This window comes from Eupeodes corollae, chromosome 2 (genome assembly GCF_945859685.1).
Source record: "Eupeodes corollae chromosome 2, idEupCoro1.1, whole genome shotgun sequence".
Lineage (NCBI taxonomy): Eukaryota > Metazoa > Arthropoda > Insecta > Diptera > Syrphidae > Eupeodes > Eupeodes corollae.
Window position 1 is genome coordinate 109,484,805 of NC_079148.1, and position 27,616 is coordinate 109,512,420.

At 29.4% G+C, this 27,616-nt stretch overlaps 1 protein-coding gene and 1 non-coding gene across 2 annotated transcripts; both read left to right on the forward strand.

The window, feature by feature from the left end:
- LOC129945562 (prostaglandin D2 receptor) lies at positions 1 to 27,571 on the forward strand. Its single transcript, XM_056055372.1, has 5 exons — positions 1 to 566; positions 26,197 to 26,413; positions 26,482 to 26,665; positions 26,730 to 26,986; positions 27,045 to 27,571. The coding sequence occupies exons 1-5, from the start codon at positions 274 to 276 to the stop codon at positions 27,282 to 27,284; spliced, it is 1,191 nt and encodes a 396-aa protein (XP_055911347.1). The 5' UTR covers positions 1 to 273; the 3' UTR covers positions 27,285 to 27,571.
- On the forward strand, positions 22,587 to 22,658 carry Trnad-guc (transfer RNA aspartic acid (anticodon GUC)). The gene has a single exon. It is a non-coding gene; the product is annotated as a tRNA-Asp (tRNA).
- Positions 27,572 to 27,616: the final 45 nt, after the last annotated feature.

Sequence of the window (27,616 nt, forward strand, 5' to 3'; positions counted from 1 at the left end):
AAGTAGAATTCAGTTTGTGCCAAGACGCCTTAGAGTAAACATTCACGAGCAATTCCTACTCCAAATCAAATGTGTGGTGCGATTCTTCTATCGAATAAAGTAGTTCCTGTCTTCAATTAAATTCAAGACTTAACTTGGACTAGTTAATCTAGATAGTACCTATAAAGATAATCGAGACCTCTGGCTCCGGGCGTTTTGTATACAAAGTGATCTATCTATTAATTGTCTTTTCGGTGCACGTGATTCATATGGGCTTTGATCGAAAATTTTGAAATGAATTCCCAAATATTTTTAAATAGTTCGAATGTTGAAGGTCCGGTTTCGGCAGTGGCAATAGCTGCAGCGAGTGAAAGTTTATGGTCATCTACTGCGTCGTCCTCCTTGGAGCACGTAGTCGCCTCGACGACAATGCGTGCTCTTGTGCAGCGACGGTTTTCAAAATCCGCCTTTGGAATGGTCATAGTGTTTTTGTTTTTCATCCTTGGAGTAATGGGTAATTTTCTGGCATTGGTGATTCTAGCCCGGAAAAGGACTTCAAAAAACAGCAAATACACACTTATGTTAAGGTAAGTACCTAACCTACCTACTTGGGGGTAGGCTGAAGTTTTAAACTACCGATATATGTAGGTACATATTTGAAGGAAGAACGGTTTTCGAAAATGTTGATTTATTGGTTCAATAAATCACTCCGATAAAAGGATTTACATGATGAGAAATTTCCCATGAGGAAGATTATTTTTTTTCAAATGTGATGCGTAAATGCTTATCAACATCAACAGTTTAACAACGTTGAGAAGTTTGTTTATGCAACATTTGACTTGATTTATGATTTTTACGTGTATCAGGGGTATCAGTAAGGATAAGTGTGCAAATGACTTTTTTACGATGAGTGCAATGACTTATTTGATTTGCATTACTTTCTGATAAAAGAAAAACAACAACTAAAAAGTATTTGGCTGTATAAGAGGCTCCAGAACTTATACCCTTTAATGCATAGAAGTTTCAAAAACATATTCGTAAGAATCTATGAAGATGGCTCAAAGGAATAGGTGGATAAACAATTGTTTTCAAGTTCTGAATGCTTTTTTTTCTATAGTAAGTGCTGAAAAGCTTATTCTGTATTAATAAACAATAACTAGCCATCTGTGGATCTAAACAACAAACTATTGTTTTTTACAAAAACAGAATTTATCAATTATTATTTCAAGCACGCTCATCGATTCCCAAACAAATTTATAGACCCATTTGTCTTTTGCAATTCTACACAACAAGCTTTAACTTAAATTTCAATAATTTGTAGGCACTTCTTGGTAAATAAAAAAGAGGCTATGATGCGACCCACACTGATAATTTCGCACCCGTCTGTCTGTCTTGCTTAAAAATTTGTAGGTTTTCGTGTTGGGTTAACAAAGTTGTCAAATGAATTATTCTTACAAATTTTAAATTTTTCATATAAATTAACAAGATTTTTAGTCGAAACAAATTTTTACCAATTTTAGTAGCATTTATTAAATTTTTTATAAATTGGACGAATGAAATTAATTTGAGAGATATTAAGAAACGAACATCAGTTTTTACCAAATGTTCGTACTATTTTTTGTAGATTAAATTTTTTTTGTGAAAAAACGGACTGGTGGATTTTTATTTAAAAAAACTACTAAATATCGAAAACAATATTCTCTGTAAAATAAAAAGAGTTTGAATACAATGTTTTTAATTTTTAAAAGCTTTTTGAGTCGTAAGTACATTTTTACCAAGTTTTAGTATTGTTTATCTTAGTATTGTTATTTAAAAACTGTCAATTAGATTGTCCTCAGAATTTTAGATAAAATGAGCTTAAAACCAAAATCTCAAAGTTTTGAAAAGATATTTCAGTCCATTCCATTCCTGACAACAGTACTCGCACACAGGAATGGTTGAGAGTTGTAAGTCACTAGGCCCTGGTTCACAACGGACTGTTGCGCCACCCCATTTGATTTTTTTTTTGATTTCAGTCGAAAATCAATTTTTAGCACATTTTATTATTTATTTTTTGTTTAGGTCTTTATTTTTTGTAAAAAAAAACTGTCAATTCGATTCTTCTTAAAATTTTAATGAATGTTGATACTAATATTTTTTAAAAGATAAAAATAGTTTAAAGCCAATATCTCCAGGTTTTAAAAAGGTATTTAAGTCGAAAATTAATTTTTACCAACTTTTATTAATTTTCTTGTTTAGGTTTTTATTTTTTGTAAAAAAAAACTGTCAATTCGATTTTTTTCAAATTTTACCAGATGTCAAAAACTTTATTATTTATTGACAAATCGGACCCATTATTTATAACCATTACAATAACTTTCTATGGGAAATAAAAAGAAATTGTTTGCACAGGAATCAAAGGAACCTGATAGTTGATAGTGTATGCCAAATTTGAATACATAGTTAATATTTAAAAAAAACATTACAACAAGGTATACATTTTTGGAAGACTTGAAAAATCCGCACAAGAGAATGTGTCCGTGAAACAAACATAGGATGGTGTCAGAATTAACTCACTGACACTTAGCTGATTTATTTTTGAAAGATTAAATTAATCTTTTTAACAAAATAGGAAGCATTCTAAAAATTAAAAATTTAAACAGCTACAAAAATTTCAAAAACAGAATGATTTCGGAAATAAAAACATCTTAAGAATGCGTTTAATGTTTTTTTTTGTCTTTATGCCGAATAAATATTCTTCATCAAATAGGATACTCTTACGACTTTGATTATTTTGAATTAAGTAAAAACAATTCCCTAAAAAAAGACATCAATTGTACCTGCTTCTATATTCTTATGTTAAGGCCAACTAATCCTTGTTAAATGCACGATTCGCCATGCTAAACACTTAAAGCGCCTAAAACTAAAGAAAACGCACAGCCCGAGAAGTTAAATCCCTTATTGCGAACCAAAACTTCCACTTGCTTCCTTGGCCACCATAGACCCCGGAACTTTATATGATTGAAAATGTGTGGGGCTAGCTTACACGTTAGGTACATGAGGGAGGCCAGCATGTTATCAAATTGACCTGGAGTGAGATTTCTCTGGTCTACTTGGAATCTCTTTATAAATCCTTAAAAGATAGAATTTTTAAAGTAATTTAATAGGCTGGTGGTAACACACATTATTAAACACCTTATGAAAGCTAACAAAACATAACATTATACAAATACTTGCATTTTATTTTAATTTATTTGATGTGCTTCTAATCTAATGACCCGATTTATTTTCATATATTCTTGACTCAGTTAACAATTTGCCATGAAAGTTTCGCAAGCTTAATCTCTCCAAATTAAAGAATTTGTTGCTTTATGTCGTTTTAATGCACATGTTCAGTTTAAAAATTCTTTATTTTCTTGAACTGTTAAACTAAGAACTTAACACCCATTTAACCCCAAAACCATTTAAAGAAATTAGTTTTGTATATTAAAAAATAGGAAAATGGTTTATTATTCGATTATAAATAATTGTTTAGTTTTCTTACTTACATTTTAAAATCCACATGTTTTGTAGACAATTTCGTTTCCTTTCGATGTTCCGGGTAGTTTGGTTTACCCAAATCAAGCACTGAAACTTTCCTCTGCTTGAAGACCTCGATTTATTCAATGATATTGAAATAATCTATTGAAATGTATGTAATGACATTTGAATGTGTTTAAGTAAAAATCGAAGTAAAAATATTGAAAGAGTATTACATATTTTTTAGATTTGGAATATTTATGTACTTATCACTAGACAAGTACTAATAAGCAAATTTAAAAAAAAAGAGGATAGGATGCCATAAAAACTGAAAACTTTACAATTGTGGGAAAATATTATTAACAACATAATAAGCGCGTAGTTTTGGTATTCCATACATAGTACAGTGCAAAATTGTCAACAAAACGATCCGCAGTAGCCAGATTTTTGTATTTAAAAATTGCTTCAACGAAAAGAAGATCTTTCAGTATAATAATCTAAAAAAAAACACACAAATAAAAGAAAGTTTTTTGAAAACCAAATGTTAAAATTAACTTAGCAAAAGAAACTAACTATAACTAATAAAATTAACAATTTTCAAGAAGAAATGGTAAGAAAACATCTGGAAATTGAGATTCTATAAAAAAAAAGTTCATTTAACAATTGCTTCAAGGAGGGTGTTTGTTCGTAGACTACTTGTGGTGTGGTGTTGAAGCGCGCTTAAAGAACGCCTCAATTCCTTATATACCTGAATAGTTGAAATGAGCTTGATTTAAAAAAAAAACCTGGGCGGAAGAGTTGGTTTAACAGATAATGCATTGTTTTGTTTTAATGAAATTACAAAAAAATATATGGCCATGGAGTTGGTAGCATATTCTTATATGGTGGTGAACTAATTAGTTCTTTATTGTTTAACACGAATCATACTATCTCACTTGCACTTCACACATCGAAAACATCGAAACACTATTTAGAAAGTGCTGTGATACTTATTATTTTTAAATTTTTCTGTGCAATGGAAACACCAAAAAGATTTATTTAATTTAAACTGAAATAAACCTTTGGTGGAAACATAGCAAAACTTTATTATATTTTCTATTGTTTTTTCTTGCAAAATAAACCCAGTTACTCCATTTTCACTAACAAAACAATATAATATCAACATTAATAGATTGATTTTTTCCCCAATGGAAAACACAAATGATCGCAAATGCAAAACTACTCAACTAACACAGCCATTGAGATACAAATGCCATATCAATCGTACCAACATTTGAGAACGAAATCACATAAGATCCGTTCGTGACTCTTATAAATGTCAAAAACCCATCCATAGTAAGACTCTACTTTAACTTTCATCGATGTTATTCATACTATGGATATTGTTTTTGTTATTCGTGTAGAATCCTACTATACTATTGAAAGATTTTCCAACAAAATACGGGTGAGTGAGAGGAAGAAACATTTGAATTTAATATCAATCTTTGGTTTCATAATGCTTGAGTCGAAAAATAATTTCTTTCTAATTTTATTGTTGTTTATGTAGGTTTTATTGTTCTGCAAAAGAAGTTGTCAATTGAATGTTTCTACAAAATTAACTTTGAATAAGCAATCAAATTGTACATACGATAAAATAAGTTTGATTTTAAGGTCTGTTTCTGTTTCTCAACTTTTTTGTTCACAAGCTATTTGTATCAATGTTGGCAGCATTTTTTCAAAGCTTTAATTTCTGATTAAAAAAAAAAAATACGTTAACAAAAAAATTTTGGATTTTTCTAAAAATGTCTTCAATGTTAAAAATTGACAATATCTTAAATTTATGCCCAGAATGTTGAGTGTAAAATCAATTTTTACAAGCTTTTAGCAATTTTGTAACAACAACAGTCACACCGTTGCACAAAAATCCTTTTTTTGGTCGTACAATATTGACTACTAGATACATTTTTACATGTGTACAATTTATTAAAAAAAAATTAATTTAATATAAATACTTTAAATATAATTAATATGAAAAACTAAATTTTCAAATATAAAAATCATTTAAAATGAAAAGATTAAGCTTGTTTCTTTTGCTTGTGACATATTGGAACTGTATGGCAAAATTCCAAATTCGAAATTTTAATCAAACATGACATTGAAATAGTAGGGAAGTCGAAAAAATGGAGTCTACCGATCCGTCGCTTCCTTGCCCGTACAGCCCAAAGTATCGGGTCAATTGACTTCAAATAAGGAAATTAACGGTTTGAGCCATTCGCGTTTTTTAATTTGTTTAAGAATTAACATAACAGAACTCCCCATACAAATTTTTGTAAAAAAAATGAAGGGTCAAATTTTCTAAAAATAATCCGATCGATTTTATTTTATTTTCTCTTGATTTTTTTTTTAATTAAATTTTTTTTAATACAAAAATCATTTTTGTATAGCTCCAGAAGGGTACGCCCCATAGAATCGTTATTTTGTTTCTTAAGTTTTCTCAAGAACTAACCAACCGATTTCAATATTTGTTTTGTAGAAGCTTTTATACTGTCTCAATAATATTAGATAATCAAAAATATCATTGTTTTTATTTTTGATTTTTTAAAAAAAAGTTTTTTTTTCTAAGCTCGATATCTCGCAAATGGGACATCATTTTTTTGAAATTAGTTGTAAAACGAATATTATTGAAAAGCTCTAAATAACCACATCCAAAATTCATTTTTAAACTAAAATTGAAAAATTTTATATACAAAATTATTTTTAAAAAAAAAGAAACAACCTTCTAACGATTTTCAAATAAAAGTTTTAAAAAATTAAGTTTATTTTGAGAAATTAAATGGCATTTAAATTACTGAAAACAAACTTTTCTTTCAGGTACATTTTTAAATCTTACAGTACAATAAATATTTTTAACAGCCTTTTTGGGTACATGAGTAAGTCCGTTCGACCCAGTCGTGCATTTTGTTTTCCAGTTTTTCTTTATTTATAAAAAAACGTTAATTGATATCAGTTTGGTATCACGTCACATAATAAAATACAAAATTTAATTGAAGTTGATTGCGTTATTAGTTCGTGTGATATGCGGGACTTAATTATTAAAAAAACACCTACACTATTTTTTTAAAAGTCCTTTCTGCATTTTTTGATGTTATTACATATCTGTATAACAAAATTTATTTGAAGCCGATATGTCTACTATTGCTTGAGATATGGACAGCGACAAATTGTATCCCGAACACATCTCTCTTTAAATCTCTGATTTATGTAGATTCTAAAGACCTTGAAACATCGAGAAATGCTAAATTTTCAATTCGAAAAATCGGACCGATTACAATAACTTCATATAGGAAGTTAATAGAAAAAATACGATAAAGCAGTTTTTCCAAAAAAATTATTTGAGTACCGACAAGTTTTACTCAAGAAACCTGAACAAAATTTGGTCCCTCAATTTTATTATTGAAACGTGGATTTGAATTATAATTTGTGTGTGGACCAAATTCAAAGAATATTACTACTAAGTTTAAATGGTAATAATTACATATACTTATACGTTCTTAAAACTTAAGCATTCATTTTGTAAATTACGTTTTCATAAAAAACCGTTTTTAGGATTACAAGATATGTTCCACATTAGTTTAACATTGACTTATGTCTCATTAAGCAAAAGCATGCCATGGCCATGCTAACATGGGCCAAGATGAAAATTGAATCTAAACAAAATAATAATCCATGCAAGTAATCCTTACCAACCCTTCCCATTACCAAAATCCTTATAACCACAATATAGCTTAGAAAAAATGAGGTATACATATTGTACATAATCAAAGGAAAAGCAATCGTGTATATATATAGCCTATTGCATTTGTTGTTATAATAAACAACAAACAATCAAGGAGATCCTTTTTTAATTTTGTCTTGCGGCATTGATGGGACAACGGGGCGTATACACGTGCTTTAATATAATGATAACACTCGAATGTGGACTATCACATTTATTTTTGTTTTGATTTGATCTCAGTAAATATTCGCTTCTGCTTCGATATAATTTTATAGCATATGAGTACCAAAACCATTATTTGTCGTGGGTATTTTTAGAAAAGATACAATTTTTGTTTTTGTGGGATAACTATTTTGTGAAACGTGCAATTCATTGAGAATCTACAGAGCACCCAAGTAGTTGGGAGTGTGCTATACCTATAATTCGCGTGGATTATTGTTGATGTGTGTAATTTTATTTTCTTAATATGAATTTCCCAGCACAATCTAAAATGTCAGGATTAATGAATGACGTTTGACCATGACCGTGATGTGAATGTCTCCTTTTTTCTTCATTTATAATATTTTCTTTTATTTATAAATATTTATTGACAAAAAAAAGTTTTCGAGATAAATTTCAACTTAAAGTATTTTCTTATAACTATTTGAAACTTCCCATTCGAAATTATTGAAATCGGTCAAATTTGTCTAAATAAGGATTTCTTGATTGTTCAAGGACCCTTTGCCATCTCGAGATCCAACAGAGATGTAGAATTTAAATAACAGCATATTATATGCAGAAAATATTTAAAAAAAAGTTAAGCTCGATTTTAAGTAGCAAATTTCCCAAAAATCAGTATTGCTATCAAGTTTTTTAACGTCATTCACAATTAATATGAAATTAAATAAATAAGAGGAACAAAAACATTTCACTGCTCGAAAATTTTGTTAACAAAAAATTATATTATCTTCAGGATATTTTTGTGTATGTTTATTTTAAAAATCCGAAAGAAAGTTTTTTTACTAAAAATTGATTTAAAAAATATTTTTTAAGCTTATTTCACTTTCCAAAAAATATTGTTCATTAAATTCTGAAAAAAAGAGGATGGGATGCAAACCACACTGATATCTTCCCATTCCGCATATGATAAAATAGTATAATTTCAAAATCTATTTTTTGTCAGTAGTATTTCTGGAAAGTTTTTATTTCTTATGTAAAAAAATACAGATTTGATTTTTTTTAAAAAATTTCGAACGGAATGAAAAAAATTTGAATCATTTATTCTCGAGATATCGAGAATCGAACATCAATTTTTCTAGTTCTGTGCATTAATTTTTATAAAAAAAAACTGAGTGTCGGATTTTTCTACAAATTTTACTGAATATTAAACACAATATTTTGTATAACATGAAAATAGTTTGAACATTTTTTTTACTAAGTTGTAGTAATGTTTTTTTAAGGTTTTTATTTTTTTAAAGGATTGTTAATTCGATTTTTTCAAACATTATACCAGATGTCACACAATTATTTTGGAGATAAAATCGCTTAAGATCGTGACAATTATTTTCTTAATTTTTTATTTAAAAAAAAAACGTCACAATATACAATTTAATTCAAGTCGCTAGCGTTATTGGTTCGTGACATATTTTGAGATAACCAAAATTCTCACTTTTATTGAATTGATATGGTAAAAAAACCACACACAAGATTTTTTTGAGATAATGCAAAAATTATTATCTGTGTAACAAAATTAATTTCAAGCCAATATCTCTACTGGTTCTTGAGAAATGGACGAAGAAAAAAGCTTTCCGAGCGGACGTATGAACGTACATACGTGCACAAGCACGCATCGAAACCTCCCAAAAAATTATTTATTTAGACTCTAGGGACCTTTATACGTCGAAAAATGTCAACATTTTCAATTCGAAAAATCGGAAAGATTACAATAACTTGGGAATTTTAAATCAAACATTTCGGCTTCTTCTCTAACGAAGTTTGTCGATGATTTATATTACAAATAATATTCTTTGAATTTTTTTTACAAATCACATTTATAAAAGCTTTTCGTATATACATACATACATATTTATTTAAAACATCAAAAAATATATTCCAGGTTTGAAATAATTTTAAAGTTGTAAAGACAATAAAAAAGTATTTTCTTAAAGAAATAATTGAAGAAAAAACTGAATTTCGATATATCCTTTATTATTATATTACTATTTGACATTCATAAAGCTTTCACGTAAACGTGAGATCAATGCAGTACGAACTTTTGTCACTTGTTAAGCCTTATATGTATTGGAAAAAAATATTTAATTATCAAAACCATCCAAACACACCCTAAAAAGATTAAACAAAAGAACTGCGGTAGTTATTGCGAGTGCCTGCTTAAAAAGGAATGCAAAAATGTTTGCTTATTTAATTTATTTATGTTAAAATTCTTTTCGTAAAGAATTTTGACTAAGACAATATGGAATTACGTTTGGCATTAATTCGTAACGTGATATGAATATGTTTATTAATTTTATAACAGAAAAAATACAAACGCTTTTGAATTACATAATAATATCAGTTCAACTTCAAGTCAAATACAATACAAAAGTCAAACACAAAACAAACTGTCAAAAGTGTCTAGTTAAGTTGACATAACATGAAAATACGATAAGATCTGACAGATATGGATTGATTTTAAATAAAAACAAAATGTTAAAATGTTATTTTTTTAACGATTTTAAAATATCGAGAAATACTTTCAAAACTGGGTATAGACGGTGTTTTAATTGCGCTCTTTTGAGGAGACTCATTTTGACATTTCAGTTATGAAAGTTGTTCAAAGAAGAAGATTGTATTCCACCCATACAAATGAGTTGTAATTGTATTTGACAGAAAGCTGTCAACAATGGGGCTAAGGCAGTATTTGACAGGAAATATTGTATTCAAAAGAAATTATTTAATCAATAAGTCATATTCGATGAACAGAAAAGACGTCTAAAAAAAGAAATTTGTGTACTAAAAGCCAATAATATAGAATAAAATCAAGTTGGACACTAAATTAGGATAGGAATTGTTTTAAATTTGGCTTTTGGTGTTTTCGGCTTTAATAGCCCTACAAATGACAAATAGAATTAACATTTCAATTCCTAAAAAGTGGTGATCACTTATTTGATTTTTGCCCTTTTTAACTTCGCATAGAAAGTGGGAGTATTGTAATTTGTCGATTCATTCAAGGTGACTCATTTTGACATTCGTTTCAAGGTTTAAGGCTCTAGAATCTGAATCAAAGAAATTTATAGAGATATCTGTTTTGCATGTGTACGTAGGTTTGCACGTTTTTATGTTAATTCACTGCTATACACATTATAACACAAAAAGATATAGACAGGACTTTCAAAAAAACAACAATTTAAAAAAAGTAAAAAAATTGGTTCACTCAAAATATCTCAAGAACTAATAACGCTTTCGAGTTCAATTAAATTTTATATTATATAATGTGACGTGATATCTTACAGGTATAATTTAAAAAAAAAATATCAAATAACGGTTTTTTATAAATCAAATGAAGAAAATACTTGTCACCTCGAACATTTTACAAACAAAAAAAATGTTGGTAGACATTAGTTTTCTATTCGAATATTTTGCCAAAAATGTATAATATTAATGTCAAACTACTACAATATCTTGTGGATAAATGAAGGTAATGACTTTAAAATTATTTTATTCCATATACTAAGTTTTTGTGTTAACGTAAGATTATGGTCTTAGAAAATCTAATCTGTATTCGTTTTTATAAGAAGTACAAATTTTCAAAAATCTTGTTAACAAAAACAAATATTAGTAACCAACTTATTTTATTATGTGTAAAATATTGTTGCTAACTTTAAGTTAGTTTTAAAAAAATCCAATTGACAACTGTTTTTACAAAACACGAAAACTTACAAAAACAACGGAAAACTAATAAAAAATGTTTTTCGACTCAAGTATTATGAGAACAAAAAAAGATGTTGACTTCAAATTTTATTTCTCACACAAAGGTTGTAGACAAATCGACAGACGAAATGGATCTTATCGGTGTGGGTCGCATCCCTTATTTATTGCAAGTCTATTAGCTGAAACACAAACACGATTCAGCTTCGACTGACGTTTACGAGTTCAGCCCTAGGAATTCAATGCAGTTTCATTTGATAATCGTAAGGTAATTACGTTTTGCAATGTGACTACAAACGGAAGTTCTAGTTCAAATTTGCTGAACATTTGATTTGTCTGACAGCTCAACAGCTGTAAAAACGTCAACAAACAAAATACATTTCCTTTTGGAGGGATTCTCATGGGTGTGTAAGCTTCTTCCGATAAAAATTTAATTTTTTCAATTTCAAAACTTATATTTTTTGTATTGTTAAAAAAAAACAGCTGCTAATGACAGAAGTGCCATTTTAGAAATTTCGTATTGGTAACCAACGTAAAAAAAAGTTTGTGTCCAAACTTGAAAATAAAAATGACCACTTGTAGGTAAAAATGACAGATTAATGAATTCTTCACATTTTTCTTAACATATTTTCCATATTATGCAGATGACATTTATTTTTTAGTTAAGTACAAATAAACTTACAAACTTTATTAAATTAGATTCGGTCATTCCATCACTTCATCTTTGGGATGACTCTGAACCAAGTTAGAAAAAAATCAATTAATGATGATAGTGAAATTTCGAAATCCGACAAAAAAAATTTTGGAGTTATTTTGGATACATTTCTTAAATTGTTATTACTAAACTTTAATTTAAATAACTAGTAGCAGTATTTTTAAAAATTCTATATACATAAATAAAAATGTAAAGCGAAAAACATGACCAATTGGAATAAAAAATGACCATTTGACCAAGTGAAAAAATAATGAATTTATTCACAATTGATTAATGTGGCAACAACGATTGGAAGTGTAATTCAAAGCAACCTCAAAGCAGGCCCAACGTAACGCAGACGAAGCCGAAGCTGGAAGCGTGTTTGAGTTTCAGCCATATATCTCTAATGGTTCTTGAGATATGGATTAAGAAATATGGTATCCTGAACGTGCGGACAAACTTCTCTCTATAAATCTTTCTTTAGAATCTAGGGACCTTGCAACGTCGATTAAAATAACTTTTTATAGGAAGTTAAAAATGTGTATCCTGCTAAATCGTATAGAACTTAAAAAAGGAACAGACATTATTGTGAAAATAACCTTTGTAGTTTCCAATATTATTATGTTAACGATCGTAAACTTTAATTTCATGCTTCAATGTTTTTTATCAATCCAAACACCGCCCTTGAGAACTTGCACTCTGTCGATAAGTATATCGCAAATATAAATTTCTTCAAGACCGAAACAAGAGCATCATGACACCAAATCCAATATGGAGAAGATTTTGAAATTTTGAATTTACCAGTTGTTCATCATGGTAAATAGATTAGCTTTAGTTTTTTTGTCATGATCAGATGCTTTCAGATTATAAACTAATTTTATAAGCCTGGTTCCTGCTATATCCTCCTGATATCATACCAATAAATTATATTTAAAGCCGAAATCTCTATTTTTAGTACAATGCACTGCCCATATCTTATTTAAAGAATTTAATAGAAGGCACGTTCTTTGAAATCTTTTATTTTGATTATAATTATAATGGTCTTAAAATATTAATGAAGTGAATACATTAAATCCGGTCTGGGCTCATTTAAGAATTATTTCTTAAAAACAAAACAAAACCAAAACAAAAATATGTGTAATAAAAAAATTTATGATGCACAATTGAATTTCAATACGTTTTCAATACGAAAAAGTACATAAAGATTTATGACTTAATCGGTGAAAAGACTTCAAAACATCGCATCATAATGGAATTGGAATCTCTCAATAAAAAGATGAGTTGAGAATTATTTTATTTATTTTTTAAATTAAAACAAAAATACGTAAATCGATTCAAATGTGCGAATCGTACACAAATATTTACTACATAGAAAGTTAGTAATATTTGTTGTTGTTTTATTTTGTTATTGCTTTTTGAGTAAATACTTTTGTATATATTTTGTCTTTTTGCTATTCATGCAGCTAATGTAATAGAACACATATCTTTAGTTTGTTTACGAATTAACATCACGTGCGGGTAGTGTGAGGTAAATAATGATCAAATTTTTTAAATTGCACTCCATCACACCACCGACCGGCAGCAAAGGCGGGCGGTGTTAATTTATTAGTATCTCATTGATTTGTATTTATTGGATGAAGTCTGTTAAGATAGTTTGCAAATGACAAAACAAAAACATTAGTGTTTGTTTTGTATAGGAGTTAGTTATATGGGAGAGGTGCTAAAGCTGTCAAGAATATCTAGGAAATACCCTAAGTTCAGTGTGGAAGCTGTGCATAGATATGCATTCAATTTAAAGTTCAAAAAACTTTATTATTGTTTATATGCAAATATTAGTATACCGTAAATTCTTATTGAGCACAAAACAATTTTTTCAAAAGATTTGTTTGATCTATGTATATGAAGAAAGCTCCACTAATTATGTTTTATATTAAATTCTTATTTATTTTATTGTTACTATTTCATTGGTTCAAAAGAAGTCTTTATAAAATGTTATTAAAGTTATGGACTTTTTGCTTTGATTATTGTCATCAAGTTTAGACCAAGAACATGAATGGTTATTTACTTGTTGTTATTTTGTTCTGTAGGACTGATAACTGTGTTTCTGTTTTTTGCATTATTTATTTTGATGTTTTTAGTAACTTCGAATCATTTCGAATAATTAATTAAATAATTGACTGTGTATTTTTAAATATTGACAAGTGTCAAACATTTTGTTTGTCATGCAGGAACAAGCTTATCATCTTTCTGTAATTCGTTTAGTTTTAATGACCTAAGTGTAATGTGAGACTCTATACTAACATTTCGTGAACACTTCCATTTATATGTTATTAAAAAATAGGCTGAGATGCGACCCACACTGATAACTTCCCAATGATTCCCATTGCAAATGGTATTGTTTTTTATTATTAAGAGAAATTATTGAAAGATTAGATAGATATGCAATGCAATACTTAAGTTTAATCTGTTTTATGTAAAGATTCATTCGAGGAGCCAAATCAAGGGTGAGTTCAAAGTTGCACAAGCCATGCCGACAAAATTCATGCAATGCATGAACAAAAAATTACTGCAAGAACGCGGCAGATATACAATATCAAAACCAGTTCATAAATGTCATCAAAGAAGGCGTCCTTAAAAAAGAATGACAGAAATAATTAATTTTTTTCTTTGAGTAAACATTTTATCTCTAATTATTTATAACAAACACATTTTATTTTTGCCAAAAATTTAATAAATAATCAATTATTTTACTTACTCATCTTGTTCTGACATTTTCCTGCAGAGCGGCAACAGAAATAAAATGACTGCAGGTTTGATGGCATATCAGCTGTCAGACTGTTTTTTTGAACACAGTTACCGACTCCAGTAATGCAGTGTATTTACATTTAATAAATCTTGCATTACCGCTGCATTTTTACAGTAATGAACTTACCCCAATGTATTTCTATAGAAAAATACTTTCTTTTTTAACAACAATTTTTCTATGGCATGAAACAACTTGGAAGTCAATATCTTCTTTTGTTCCTACGATATTTAACTGCAAAATTAATTTCGAATACTTTTTAATATTTGTTTGGCTTCAGAATTTTATTTTTCTCTCAATTGATTATAGCTTTACAAAATAGTAATATATGTTTTTTTTTTAATAAAGAGCGTTTGAAGTCAAGATACTTGAGTCGAAAATTAATTTTTACCAGTTCTAAGTTGTTCGCTTCGTTTTTCGTACACAAAAATGTCAATCGAAGTTATATAAAAGGTTTAATAAAAAAATAATTTCGAAGTAAATGCTGTAGTAGTAATTTTGTTAAGAATTTTATTTTTTTATTATCAAATGTCAAAAACGTTATTCTTCGTTACATAAGATTATTTTGATTATTTAATATCATTGTTGTTCGAAAAATGTTCTATGTGACAGGTATTATAGGAACTAACTATATATTGTAAGTTTTTTTTCGTAAAAAATGTCGAATTCGAGATTTTCATCAAACATGACATTACGATGGTAGAGAAGTTGAAAATTGGATCCTTGATTCCGCACGTCTGTCTGTCCTCATCCATATAGTCCAAAGCATTGGTTCGACTGACTTCAAACTTGGAAATTAATGTTTTTAGCCGATTCGCTTATCGAAAATTCAAACATTTTCTAAAAACCAAACCGATTGATTGTTTTTAAGTTTTCGCAGAAACTTGTGTTTTGTTTTCAATTTCAATACAAACAAATATTTTTGATCTGCTTCAGAAGAATACCTGCATTAAACTGTTATGTTTATAAGTTTTCTCGACAACTAATTCACGATTTCAATAACAATTTTTATGCTCAAGCTCTTATACTATCTCAATAATATTTGATGATAAAAATGTCTTATTTTTATTTTAGATTTTTTTAAAATACCAATATTTTCTTTCAAATTCAGAATGTTAAACGTATGTTATTCTAAATTACTGCATACAAAAGATATTTTTAAACTAAAATTAAAATTAAAAACGATTTTCAATTTCTTTTTTTTTTAAATTGAGGATTTTTTAAGAAACAAATAGCATTTAAGTTTTGAAAGCAAACTTTTTTTTGAAAGTACAATTTCAAATCTTAAAGTACAATAAATGTTTCAGTCGTGCATTTTATTTTTAAAAATTTCATAGTTAAAAGTTCTTTTCTCATCTTGCTTTAAAACAAATGTATTTCGTCGAGCTTTCCTTACACATTTAAAATCTACAGACCTTGAAACGTCAAGAAATGTCAGAAATTTCACTTTGACAAAACGCACCGCTTACGATAACTTACAATGAGAAGGAAACTAGCTAATATGCAGATTTAAACGCAAATTTCGTGGTACTTCTGTCCCTAAAATACTATATATACATGTGTCTTATTTGTAACATACATTTTAGAACACGGATTTGTGGTATAGGCCCATACTATAGTATCCTTAAACGTTTTGTTCAATACCCGTGTTTTGTTGGAAAATCTATCAATAGTTTAGTAGGATTTTACACGAATAACAAAAACAATATCCGCAGTATGAATACTATAGATAAAAGTTAAAGTAGAATCTTACTACGGATGGGTTTTTGACATTTATACGAGACTCGAATAAATCTTATGTGATTTATTTTTCAAATGTTGGTACGATTGATATTGCATTTGTATCTCAATGGCTGTGTTCGTTGAGTAGTTGTGCATTTGGGATCATGTTGCAAGAGAAAACAATAGAAAAGATTATTAAGTTTTGCTATGTTTTCACCAAAGGTTTACCTCAGTTTAGATTAAATAAATCTTTTTGGTGTTTCCACCAAAATGATGAAATGAATTATTTAAAAATGATTAAGTATGACAGCACTTTCTAAATAAAGATAGTTTGACTCGTGTTAAACAATTAAGAACTAAATAGTTCAGCACCATAAGAATATGCTACCTACCGTATGTGCAATTTTGTTTTTAATTTGATTAAAACAAAACTATATTTTCTGCACACAAACAACCAATAAAAAGACCATAATGCATCATCTGAAAAACCAACCCCTCCACACAGGTTTTTCTTCACAAATTTTGACTCGACTCCAAATCCGATTTAAGCTCATTTTAACTCGATTCGGGTATATAAAGAATTAAGGTGAGCTTTAAGACAGCTTCAACACCACATGTTAATGTAGTAGTCTACGAACAAACCTCCTCCTTGGAGCAATTGTTAAATTAACTTTTTTATATAATCTCAATTTCCAGATGCTTTCTCTACCATTTCTTCTTCAAAATTGTCGATTTTATTAGTTTTAGTCTGTTTTTTTTTCTGCTCAAGTTAATTTTAACTTTTTATTTTCACAAAACTTTCTTCTATTTGTGTTTTTTTTTAGTATTCTTTCTCTGTCTTCTTTCAGTCTTACCAATTTTTAAATATAAAAATCTGGGTACTGTCGATTGGTTTTCTTGGGATTTTTCTTCTATACTATTTATAAAATACCAAAAAAACACGTGTAATGACAATGTTTAGTGAAAAAAACATAATATTGTATTTTTGATTAAGTTCGTAATACTATTTTGTATTTCTTCTATTCAACGAATTTGAATAAATTAACATTCGTTAAAAAATAAAAAGGTTATGTTTAATAAGCTTTGAAATTAATGATTTCGAAAAAATAAATCATCTCAAATACGGATGTATAACAGCAATACATGAAAAATGTTAAGGCAATTTCTGTTCCTGGAAAAATAATTGTATGCATTTTCGTATTCATTATTTTTAAGATAGAAATACACAACATATACCTACATACATATAATAATCTTGTACATGCTTTTTATTCAAAATGATTTGGATAAATATTTGATTGACTACTCCAAGTACTATTTTCGATGGCTAGTAACGTTAAGGAATAGATGAAATCAACACTAAGTTCCATTTTATACCATATCTAGTATACGTTAATGGTTAATAGGTTAATCCTGGGCAATGATGACTTGTGTAATCAATATAATATATTACATTACAAATACAGAAAACCGGCTTCAATGATTTTTACCATAAGGTTAAGTGTATATTTCCTTGAAAAATCCAGTAGTGTTATTTCATTTTTGAAACAAGTAAGAAATTATTTCAAACAGTAGAAAGTGTACTTACTTACCATTGAACATTAATTAAAGACATGGGATAAAAACTTATCAAGCTATGTTCAAATAAAAGTCTAATAATAAATTCTTGGTTTACTTACTATTGTACCTAAATATAAGTAACACATAGAAAACAGCTATAAAACTTGATTTTATGTATATTTACAGCGGAGTCTGACTGACGATAAAACCATAAAAATTACACGTCCTTTTATTGTGCGAATTATGCTTTCAATTTTACCTCCCTTGAGTTTTCATATGACGCATTACTAAAGTCATACACATAAATATGTTTGTGCTATTTTTAGCCAACAAGCTTTATGTTTTTATTTTCAAAGCTTAAATATAACTGTAATATTCTATGTATTTTAATGTAAAAATGTTTCGATATAAGTAAGTATAAGTTTCGATAAGTAAGTTCATAAGCAATAAAACTTCAAATGTAAAACTTTCAAAATAACTTTCTTGATAATAGTATGCATCAATTTGAAATATCAAAACAAAAACAATAGAAGAATTTATTGAATGTTTGAACACAATTTTTGACAAATTAAAAACTTCTATAGAAGTCGTTAATAATTTTATTATTATTTGGCACCAAAGTTTGTTTGTAAATTAAAATTTAAACATTTAAACAAAATTCAAAATTCTTATCACGTGTCTATACATCGTAATCGGACATAAAAGTTTGCGATTTTGATTAGTCACGCGCATGATGACTTCAATAAAATAGAATAGTTATTTTAACTGTTTTCTTTCTGATCATTTATACTTTTGGTAGGTCTAATACAAATTATCAATAAGACTATTAAATTTATTTATTGCATTTTTTAAGTGCTTTAATTGAACAGTTAATTTGTAAAATTAAATTTTTATTGAAATAAAACACAATTAATAGTCCGCTCGCGAGTTTTATTTAACAGTTTATTATTTTAAGTTCTTCTAACATTTCTGTCGGAAAAATTTGTTAAACATACATAAGTAAGTTTTGGTTATGAGTTTTATCAAGAATTCAATTTAAAGCTTTTATAAGATTATTTAAAATTTTTAGACTAAAGCCTATATTCAATTATTCATTAAACTCCTTTTTAGTGAAGTTAACATCCCTTCCACTAAAAGCTTCACCAACTTCGGCAAATAACTCGATAAATAACTACATTATTTACAGATAATTATTAAGATATTATTTCCCACTAATTATACGAATAAACATTAAAAGTTCAATATCAAGGCTATTTCGAACGCAAACATATACAGAAAATGGAAACGGAAAAGGAATGTAAACGACTTATTGTCACTGTCTTTTCATTCCTCTGATACAATCTTAGTCTAAGTATAAGCTTTTTCACGTTCCGATTACATCCGACAATATTGACAAAATATGTTCATGGAATTTTAATGGTGTAATTAAATTTTGATATTCAGAAGCAAAAGCTAATTAGATAGAAGAATTATTCAACAAAACAAAACTGTATTATTTATTTCATAGATGTGATGAAAATGAGAATTTTATAATGTTCGATCAAATCGGATAAACTTGCTCTTATAGCTAAAGTCTATTGATGGCTATGCAGTGTTGCTGAAAGTAATAATATTACGACTTCGTACTCGCTCGTTCTTTTCTGCAAATTATTTTTTTATTATGAAAAATCATTGTTTGTTTAATTATCATATCATCAGTCAAATGAAATTTTACATTATGTGCCCCATTTCTCGAATGACATTTTGTATTGCCTTGAAATGATTAATCATTAATACTGACCTATAACCTTTATATATCTTTCGCAACAAGTTTCTGGGAGTCACTTGTCAATAGCCCTGAAGAAGTTGATGAACTATGTATATTTTCACAATCTTCACTCCTTTTCGCAAACTAGCTGAAGTCACATCCCTGTGCTACAGAGTACGGTCCATCATCTTTTTTTCGTGTTCAATAATGACTGCTCGGCCGGTCCCGATTGTATTCCCCCGATAGTATTAAAAAATTCTAGTAATGCTTCAGTTGAAGTTGAAGAAGAAGTGATTTCTAGCACCAACTTTCAAGAAAGAGAACAATATGGTTATAACCAACTTCAGGTCCATTGCAAAGCTTTCTTGCATTCCTAAAGTGTTTAAACAAGTTGTTTGTGAAAGTGTAGCATTTTTTAGTAAGAACCTCATTTTGTGGTTTTTTGTAAAAAATGTCAACTGTTACAAATCTCCTTACATTCTCAAACATATGTTCAAACGCTTTAGAACAAGGATATGAAGTTGACTGTGTATATACACTGACTTTTCTAAAGTTTTTGACTAACTTGGTCACGGAATTATTTTATTTAAACTTAAAGCTCTTGGTTTTCCACGATTTTTCTTATCTTATCACATCAGTTGCTCTAAAGGGCCTTCCTTGGGATGATCCTTATGATCTGCCTCCCTATGAACATCGTATTCAGCTTCTTCAAATGGTGAAATTGATGAACCTTATTTGCTATCTTGTGTGCATTTGAATTATCGAGGTGGAACTCATCACCTTCGTACGTTTGATTTTATAAATATTGACTTTCATAGTAAAAGCTATGGGAAGAATGAAGCTTTAAGTAGAATGAGCATTTTAAGTAATTTAGACAGTTCATGGATAGATTTAAATCTAAGTATGGGGGAATTAAAATCATTGCTTAAAACCAGTGCTGCACTATCGTACAGGTCTTTATTTTATTTTTTGTTCCGTATTATTCATGTTAAATATTAATTATGTTAACTATTTTGAGCGTTTTTAAGGCTATAATTGTATTATTTTTTTCTCTCTGATCGTAGTTTGAGTCTTGCTTTAGGGTTTAGACTAACAACTTTTTGAAAATTCTGAAGTGTAAAAAAAACCTTTAATGTGGCTGAAAGAAAAAAGTCTTAAAGTCTAAAGGTCCTTAAACACAAGTTCCCGATCGCCAATTTTTGAAGACCTCTTATCATTTTAATAAAGATTGTTATATCGTTTTTTTTTTAATGAAAATTACAGCCATTCACATTAATATCTCCCCGGGTCTCGAATGCGGCTATTCTGATTATTAACAAACAATCTGTTGTGAGAATGAAACCCATCAATGAAGATAATATTTAACTGATATGATAAGATTATCAAAAAGACGAGGTTTCTGGTGATTGATCTGTTCTGTTCACTGAACTTTAAATGAATTTCGTTTGAAAAATGTCAAAAATCGACTTTGTCAACACTATGCACTATAGTATTCTTAGATGTTTTTGAGCCATCTCTTACAAAACTAATTTGTCACAAATTTGTCCACCAGTTATACTATTGCCAGGAAGTTGGCAATGCGTCATTACGATCCAAAAGTACTTTAGTTTTGAAGAATAGAAGATAGTTTTGTGAAAATCAAATAATTCTAATAAACTAATACAATGGACTATTTTCAAGAATAAATAGTAAGAAAACATCTGGAAATTGAGATTCTATAAAAAAAAGTTAATTTAAAAATTGCTTCAAAGAGGGGGTTTGTTCGTAGACTGCAACATTAACGTGTGGTGTTGAAGCAAGCTTGAAGGTCACCTGAATTCTTAATATACCTAAACCGAGTTGAAATGAGCTTCATTCACCTTGATCGGTCGGGGATCGGAATGTATTCAAAACTTGTGAAGAAAAACCTGTGTGGAGGAGTTGGTGTTACAGATAATGCATTATGGACTATTTATTTGAATGTTTGTGGTTTAATCAAATTAAAAAAAAAATCCACATGATGTAGGTCGCATATTCTTATATGGTGCTGAACTATTCAGTTTTTCATTGTTTAACACGAATCAAACTATCTAACTTGCACTTCATAAGAAATATCGAAACACCATTTGGATTTCAGAAAGTGCTGTCAAACTTAATCATTTTAAAATCTTCTTGTGCTGTGAAATCACCATGAAGATTTATTTAATCTAAACTGAGATAAACCTTTGGTGGAAACATAGCAAAACATAAATATCTTTTCAAGTTAGTCCATTTTCACTAACAAAACTAACTAATATCAACAGTAATAGATTGATTTTTTCCCCAATGGAAAACACACATGATTCCAAATACACAACTACACAACGAACACAGCCATCGACATACAAATGTAATATTAATCGTACCAACATTTGAGAAAGAAATCACTTAAGATCCATTCGAGATTCGTATAAATATCAAAAACCCATCCATAGTAAGATTCTACTCTAAATTTTATCAGGGTTATTCATGCTATGGATATTGTTATTCGTGTAAAATCCTACTATACTATGGATAGATTTTTCAACAAAACACGGGTATTGTTTAAAACAATTTTTTTTTAATATGCTTAGTTTTGACTTGATTTGAAAACAAGCTAATAGAAAAAAGCCTTAACGATGGGAGAAAGACCCCTTCCCTTCCCATAGTAAAAAAGGCTTGTTTTTAACTGTACTATGCTAATTCGCCATTAAACTTTGTCGCCAGAGTTTTCATACCCAGCCCCAGCTTTACTATATTTTGGAAATATTTCAAACCTTTGGTTATATTTTCTGAATGTTCACCAGCCTTTAAGATATCCATAATGATTAACATTGTATTATAACTACAAACTATATCTATCCATAAATTTGTATTTATTATGTTTTTAGTTTTTGTAGATGTTTAGAACATCAAAATTTCAACATCCTCGATAGTATAGTGGTCAGTATCCCCGCCTGTCACGCGGGAGACCGGGGTTCAATTCCCCGTCGGGGAGACAGATGGAAAATTCTTTTTTTTTAAATTAAAAAATGTCAAGGCGTGTTGTACAATGTACATCTCATGAATATATAACGTATACTAGTATGTGCCTCATGCCGGCTGAATTCAAATTTTCCAATTGTCGCATATAAAACATATGTAACATGTAACAAATGACAAAATAAATCAAAATGCGATATCATTTTATTATAAATACAGAACGTATTATGTACGGTATCATACATACAAAATACAAGTCTGATCTTACACGTAGTTTTAATTTCAATTAGATGCTAAGAGATTGCAATATTATAAATTTAATTAATTAAATATTAACATATGGACATTTCGGTTGTAATTTTCAAGCAAGAAAATTAATATATTTTTTTTTTCTTAAATCATAAAATATATTAAATGGCTACATACATTTACTATTTATCAGGGGGTAGATAATACTTTTCGAATGACGCATGGAACATTTTATTGGGGAACAAATTCCACTCAAAATAAGGCGTTGTTGTATATTTGAATGAAAATTTAAATTTTTAGTAGAATTTGCTTTGATGATCAAATGTGTCGATATCTTCAACTTTGTGTTTTTTTGTGTTGATGTTAATAAATTATCATTCATCATTATTCCCGTACATAAGTTATTATCAGCTGCCTTTCTGCCAATAGCTTCTTTTTATGTTCCAATATTTTGTTTTATATAATTAAAAGGGTTTATCTCGCTTCAACGATACAAGACAGCATTGTGTTTTCGAAGCATTAAATTCTACACGGTTTTGTATTCCCCATTGTACAATGCTGTGTAGGTCGAAATTTAATGAGCTAATCTTATTTTGCCGTTGAAGTTCCACATACCAAGAATAGGCTTGTGAGGTTGGAAACGAATATAAAAAGCTAAAGAGTGCTTTCGTCAGCGAAACAATGTATCATATTATAAGTAGCATACAGGAGATCATTTATAAAAATGAGGAAAAGGGTCGGAGACAAGACGGTACCTTGGGACACACTAGAATTTTTTGTATGGGTTTCAGACTTAAATCCGTCTAAAACAACTGTATGGTTCAAAATAAAATTTCTAACCCAACGAGGAAGAGATTCGTCAGTCTGGCAAGATGCCACACTTTATCAAATGCCTATGAAATATCAAGTGCAATAATCTTACTTTCTCCAAAACGATGTAAAGATTTGTTCCACTGTTTGGTGAGATAAACTATGAGATCACCAGTGGACCTGTTACTACGAAAGCCGTATTGCCGGTCATTAAAAAGCTCAAGATATTATTTAAGCTCATAATTAATCAGCGTTTCCATGACCTTAGAAAAACGGACGTTAGTGCTATCGGTCGATAATTGGCGGAAAAAGAAGATTCGCGTTTTTTTGGGATTGGCTGAAAAAATTCAGTTTTCGAACTACTCTCAACGAGCCCAGAAGAATAGAATAGATGGAAAAGCTTACGCTACGCAGTGGTTTTGCTAGCGTGGAAGAACACCTCTTCAGAATAATAGAATAATAGAATAATAGTGGAGATACCATCCGGACCAGTGGATTTAGGAATGTTGAGATCTTTAAAAACTCTCACCATAGTTCGAGTACGATAAAAGATTGGTCCCATAAAATCATTTTAGCGTTCAAGAACTGGAGGAGCCATGACACTATCTGGTATGGTTGAATTTTCGGCGAACTGCCTTGCAAATATGTTAGCTTTATCAATAGAGCTACCTAAAGGAGTGTCATTGAAAACAAGGGTAGGAACCGAGGAAGAGGAAGAATTCCTCATGTTTTTTACGAATGACCAAAGATTGTTAATGCCTTTGGGACATTGCAGTATTTTTGGCTGTAATTTTTGTTCATGCAAAAATTTGACCCTTCGAATATGGGCGTTGCAGGCCTTCCTGGCTTGCTTAAAATTGTTCCGGTTTTCCTCAGTTGGGTTGGCCTTAAAACCGCGGAAGCTCACCTCTTTCTCCTTGATAACCTCTTTGCAGCTCGAATCGAACCATGATTTAACCTTGGGATTAATAATTTTAACCCTTTTTGGTGTAAAGCTTTTCATTCAAAGATGAATCATATCTGCATTGGAGTCTACGTCACTACCGAGGAAGCATAGTGACCAGTTAAACATCCTGAAGAAATTATAGAGACCGTCGCAGTTTGTTTTGGAGCTTTTTCTTTAACTGGATTTGGTTGACACGAGAAATTAGCCGATATGACACTCTGGTCCGACGTGCCAAGAGGCGTCAATACACTGATTATATACTCGTATTTATTAAGATCAGAAGTGAGAAACAAGTCCAATGTATTTTCTGCTCGACCATTACCAGACCAGACAAAAATCTTTAAAAAATACTTACTAATACGACTTTATGTCAAAAACGACTTTATGTTTTAAAACTGCTTAAAGTGCTATTTCTAGCATGTTCAACTTTCGAAACTTGACATTTGGAGTTGAATTTTTGGGAGTCTTACTTACAATTCATTCCAAAATATGCTTTTTTTCTAAACTGATATAAATTTATTACTACAATAATTCGTAATTTGTATAGTTTCAAACGATTTTGTCTCAAAACTATTTTTTTTTAAATTGGCGGGACTAATAACTCAAACATTTCTTAACCAATTCTTATGAAATTTGGAACACGTCTTCCCTATAGGGTAAAATTATACAAAACGCCCCAGCTTATGAAATGCTCCACTAGCAAGTTACCATGCTAATAATAACTTATACAGACGCTTAGTCCAAAAAGTCTCCGTATAGGAGAATAAAGTACTAGGAATAAATGTAAAATCGAAAATGGAACCGTTCACCTTTTTACCAAATTTAAAACAATTGTGGTTGTGATTTTCAAAATACTTGTTTTTAATATATTGTTCTAATAAATTTTCATAAACAATTTGGGACAAAGAAAATTCTGAAACTTGTATTTTAATATATGCATGATAAATAAATATACATAATTAAACAAAGATTCCTTTATTTCTTCACTATTAAAGAACTGAAAAAGCTCAAAACCACAGCGGTTATATTTATTGCCCCCGTTAAGGCAGTTCAATAAAACAAAAATAGAGACATTTTAAATTTTATTAAAACCTTTTTTAAACGCTAAAATTACTAACTTTTGAACCAGTCTTTTGTAATGTATTTAATTGATGTTGAACTGGCGATCGAAGTTTTAAAATGCTAAAATATTTACAGAAATTTACTGCTGAGACCTAAGTTACGTACGAAGATCCTTGAAAAAATGTTAATTGTTGGAAATTTTCAACTTAGATTCGATAAAAACTATATCAAAAATTTCAAAACCGCAAACAAAGTTTTCAAAAGTTTTAGAAAATCTCTTAATAGTGAAATGGGTGAAGTATCTACACTTCTTAAACTAATTTAATGCTCCCCCGTTTAAATATTTAAAATACTGTTGATCAATCAAAATCATTACAATTATTCAACATCTTGTATAAACATTTATTATCTGCAATCTTTATCTACTCCCGTTTCATGTAACTAAAACTTTCCTAAAAATAATGTATATTTTTTGTTTACTTTACAGGTGCTTAGCTACCAATAATCTCATCGGTCTTATGGGCATGCTAACACAGTTAATCTTAAAGCTCTACCTTCCCGACCAGATACTTGCTGATTTAGTTCGTGTCCGCTGCATAGGATTGGTCGTTTGGCGATTTTTCGGATTAAGCTCCGGATGCATTGCGGCAGTTATGGCACTCGAAAGGTGGATGGCTTTGGCTAAACCATTTATTTACCACAAGGTATATATAATTAAATCAAACTTAATTAATATTTATGTGTAGATAATCTATCTTTTTTTTGATTTTAGCATATAACATATCATGTTGTCCGAAAAACGATACATGTGTTGATAGCAGTAGCCACGGTTATAACATTCCTACCATTTGTGGGCTTTGGAGTTTACTTCAATGAAAAGACACGTCAATGCCAACGCTATCGAGAGGCTGAGACGCTCTGGGATAAGTCTTATGCAGTTTTGTTTATGGCTTTCGGTAAGATATTTTGCTACATTTACTCCTAACTTAATATACTTAAAAAATACTTTAATTTAATTAGGGTCATTGCTGTGCGTTGTGATTGTGGCATGTAACTTATTTGTGACACGAGTTCTCTGTTTTATTGGTCGTAGTAAGACACACTGCCATACACGCAACTACAAAACCGTTAATCAAGAAAAGGATGCCGATGTCAGTTCGGCACTTTATCACTCCAATAATGTGGCCAATGCTACTACATCACCGGACGAGATCAAATTTGCCAAACTTATGACATTCCTGAGTATATCCTTTGTCATTTGTTGGATGCCTCAAATGGTAATATTTAAATACCACTTTATCTTTTAAACGATGTAAAAGTTTGTTTTCTTTAAAGGTTTCTATCGTATTTGCACTCAAGGCAAATCCATTGCCAAAGGATCACTGGTTTTTTGGCTTAGCCGACATTCTTATGGCATTGCATTTTACATCAGATCCATATGTCTATGTTCTGAGCAGAACAAAACAGCCAGTTATCATGAGCTACGTTAAGCGTTGGCGGTGTGGTCTTAGGCGATCGTTAAGCGATCAAAGTCGATTACGAACCGTTGACCATACCACAGAGTATAATGTGTAGTTTAGCATTTGCATCCAGTTGTATGTCAGTTGTATGAAATACATTCGGTTAATTAAACTTTTTCTTAATTTGTACTCTTAACTTTTTCTTTAACATTTCTTGGAAATATTAATAAGAAAAAAGGATATAATGTATATGTATAGACTTTAAGCTTATAAGATTATATCAAAAACAAATTAACTTAAATGAGATTTGAAGGATAAAAAAAAACTATTTTTGTGACTGCTCTTTTAAATATATAATAATTTTATGATATTAAAGCAAATAAAGATATATATATTTGTAAAAATAGTTATGATTAAAAATAGTTTTACTTAAACTACAAACATGAA

Excerpts from the sequence above, each read along its gene's own strand:
- LOC129945562 (XM_056055372.1), top strand. The coding sequence starts at position 274 with ATGAATTCCCAAATATTTTTAAATAGTTCGAATGTTGAAGGTCCGGTT. Across the intron at positions 567-26,196 it reads AAATACACACTTATGTTAAG|GTGCTTAGCTACCAATAATC; the intron begins GTAAGTACCTAA and ends TTTACTTTACAG. Across the intron at positions 26,414-26,481 it reads AACCATTTATTTACCACAAG|CATATAACATATCATGTTGT; the intron begins GTATATATAATT and ends TTTTGATTTTAG.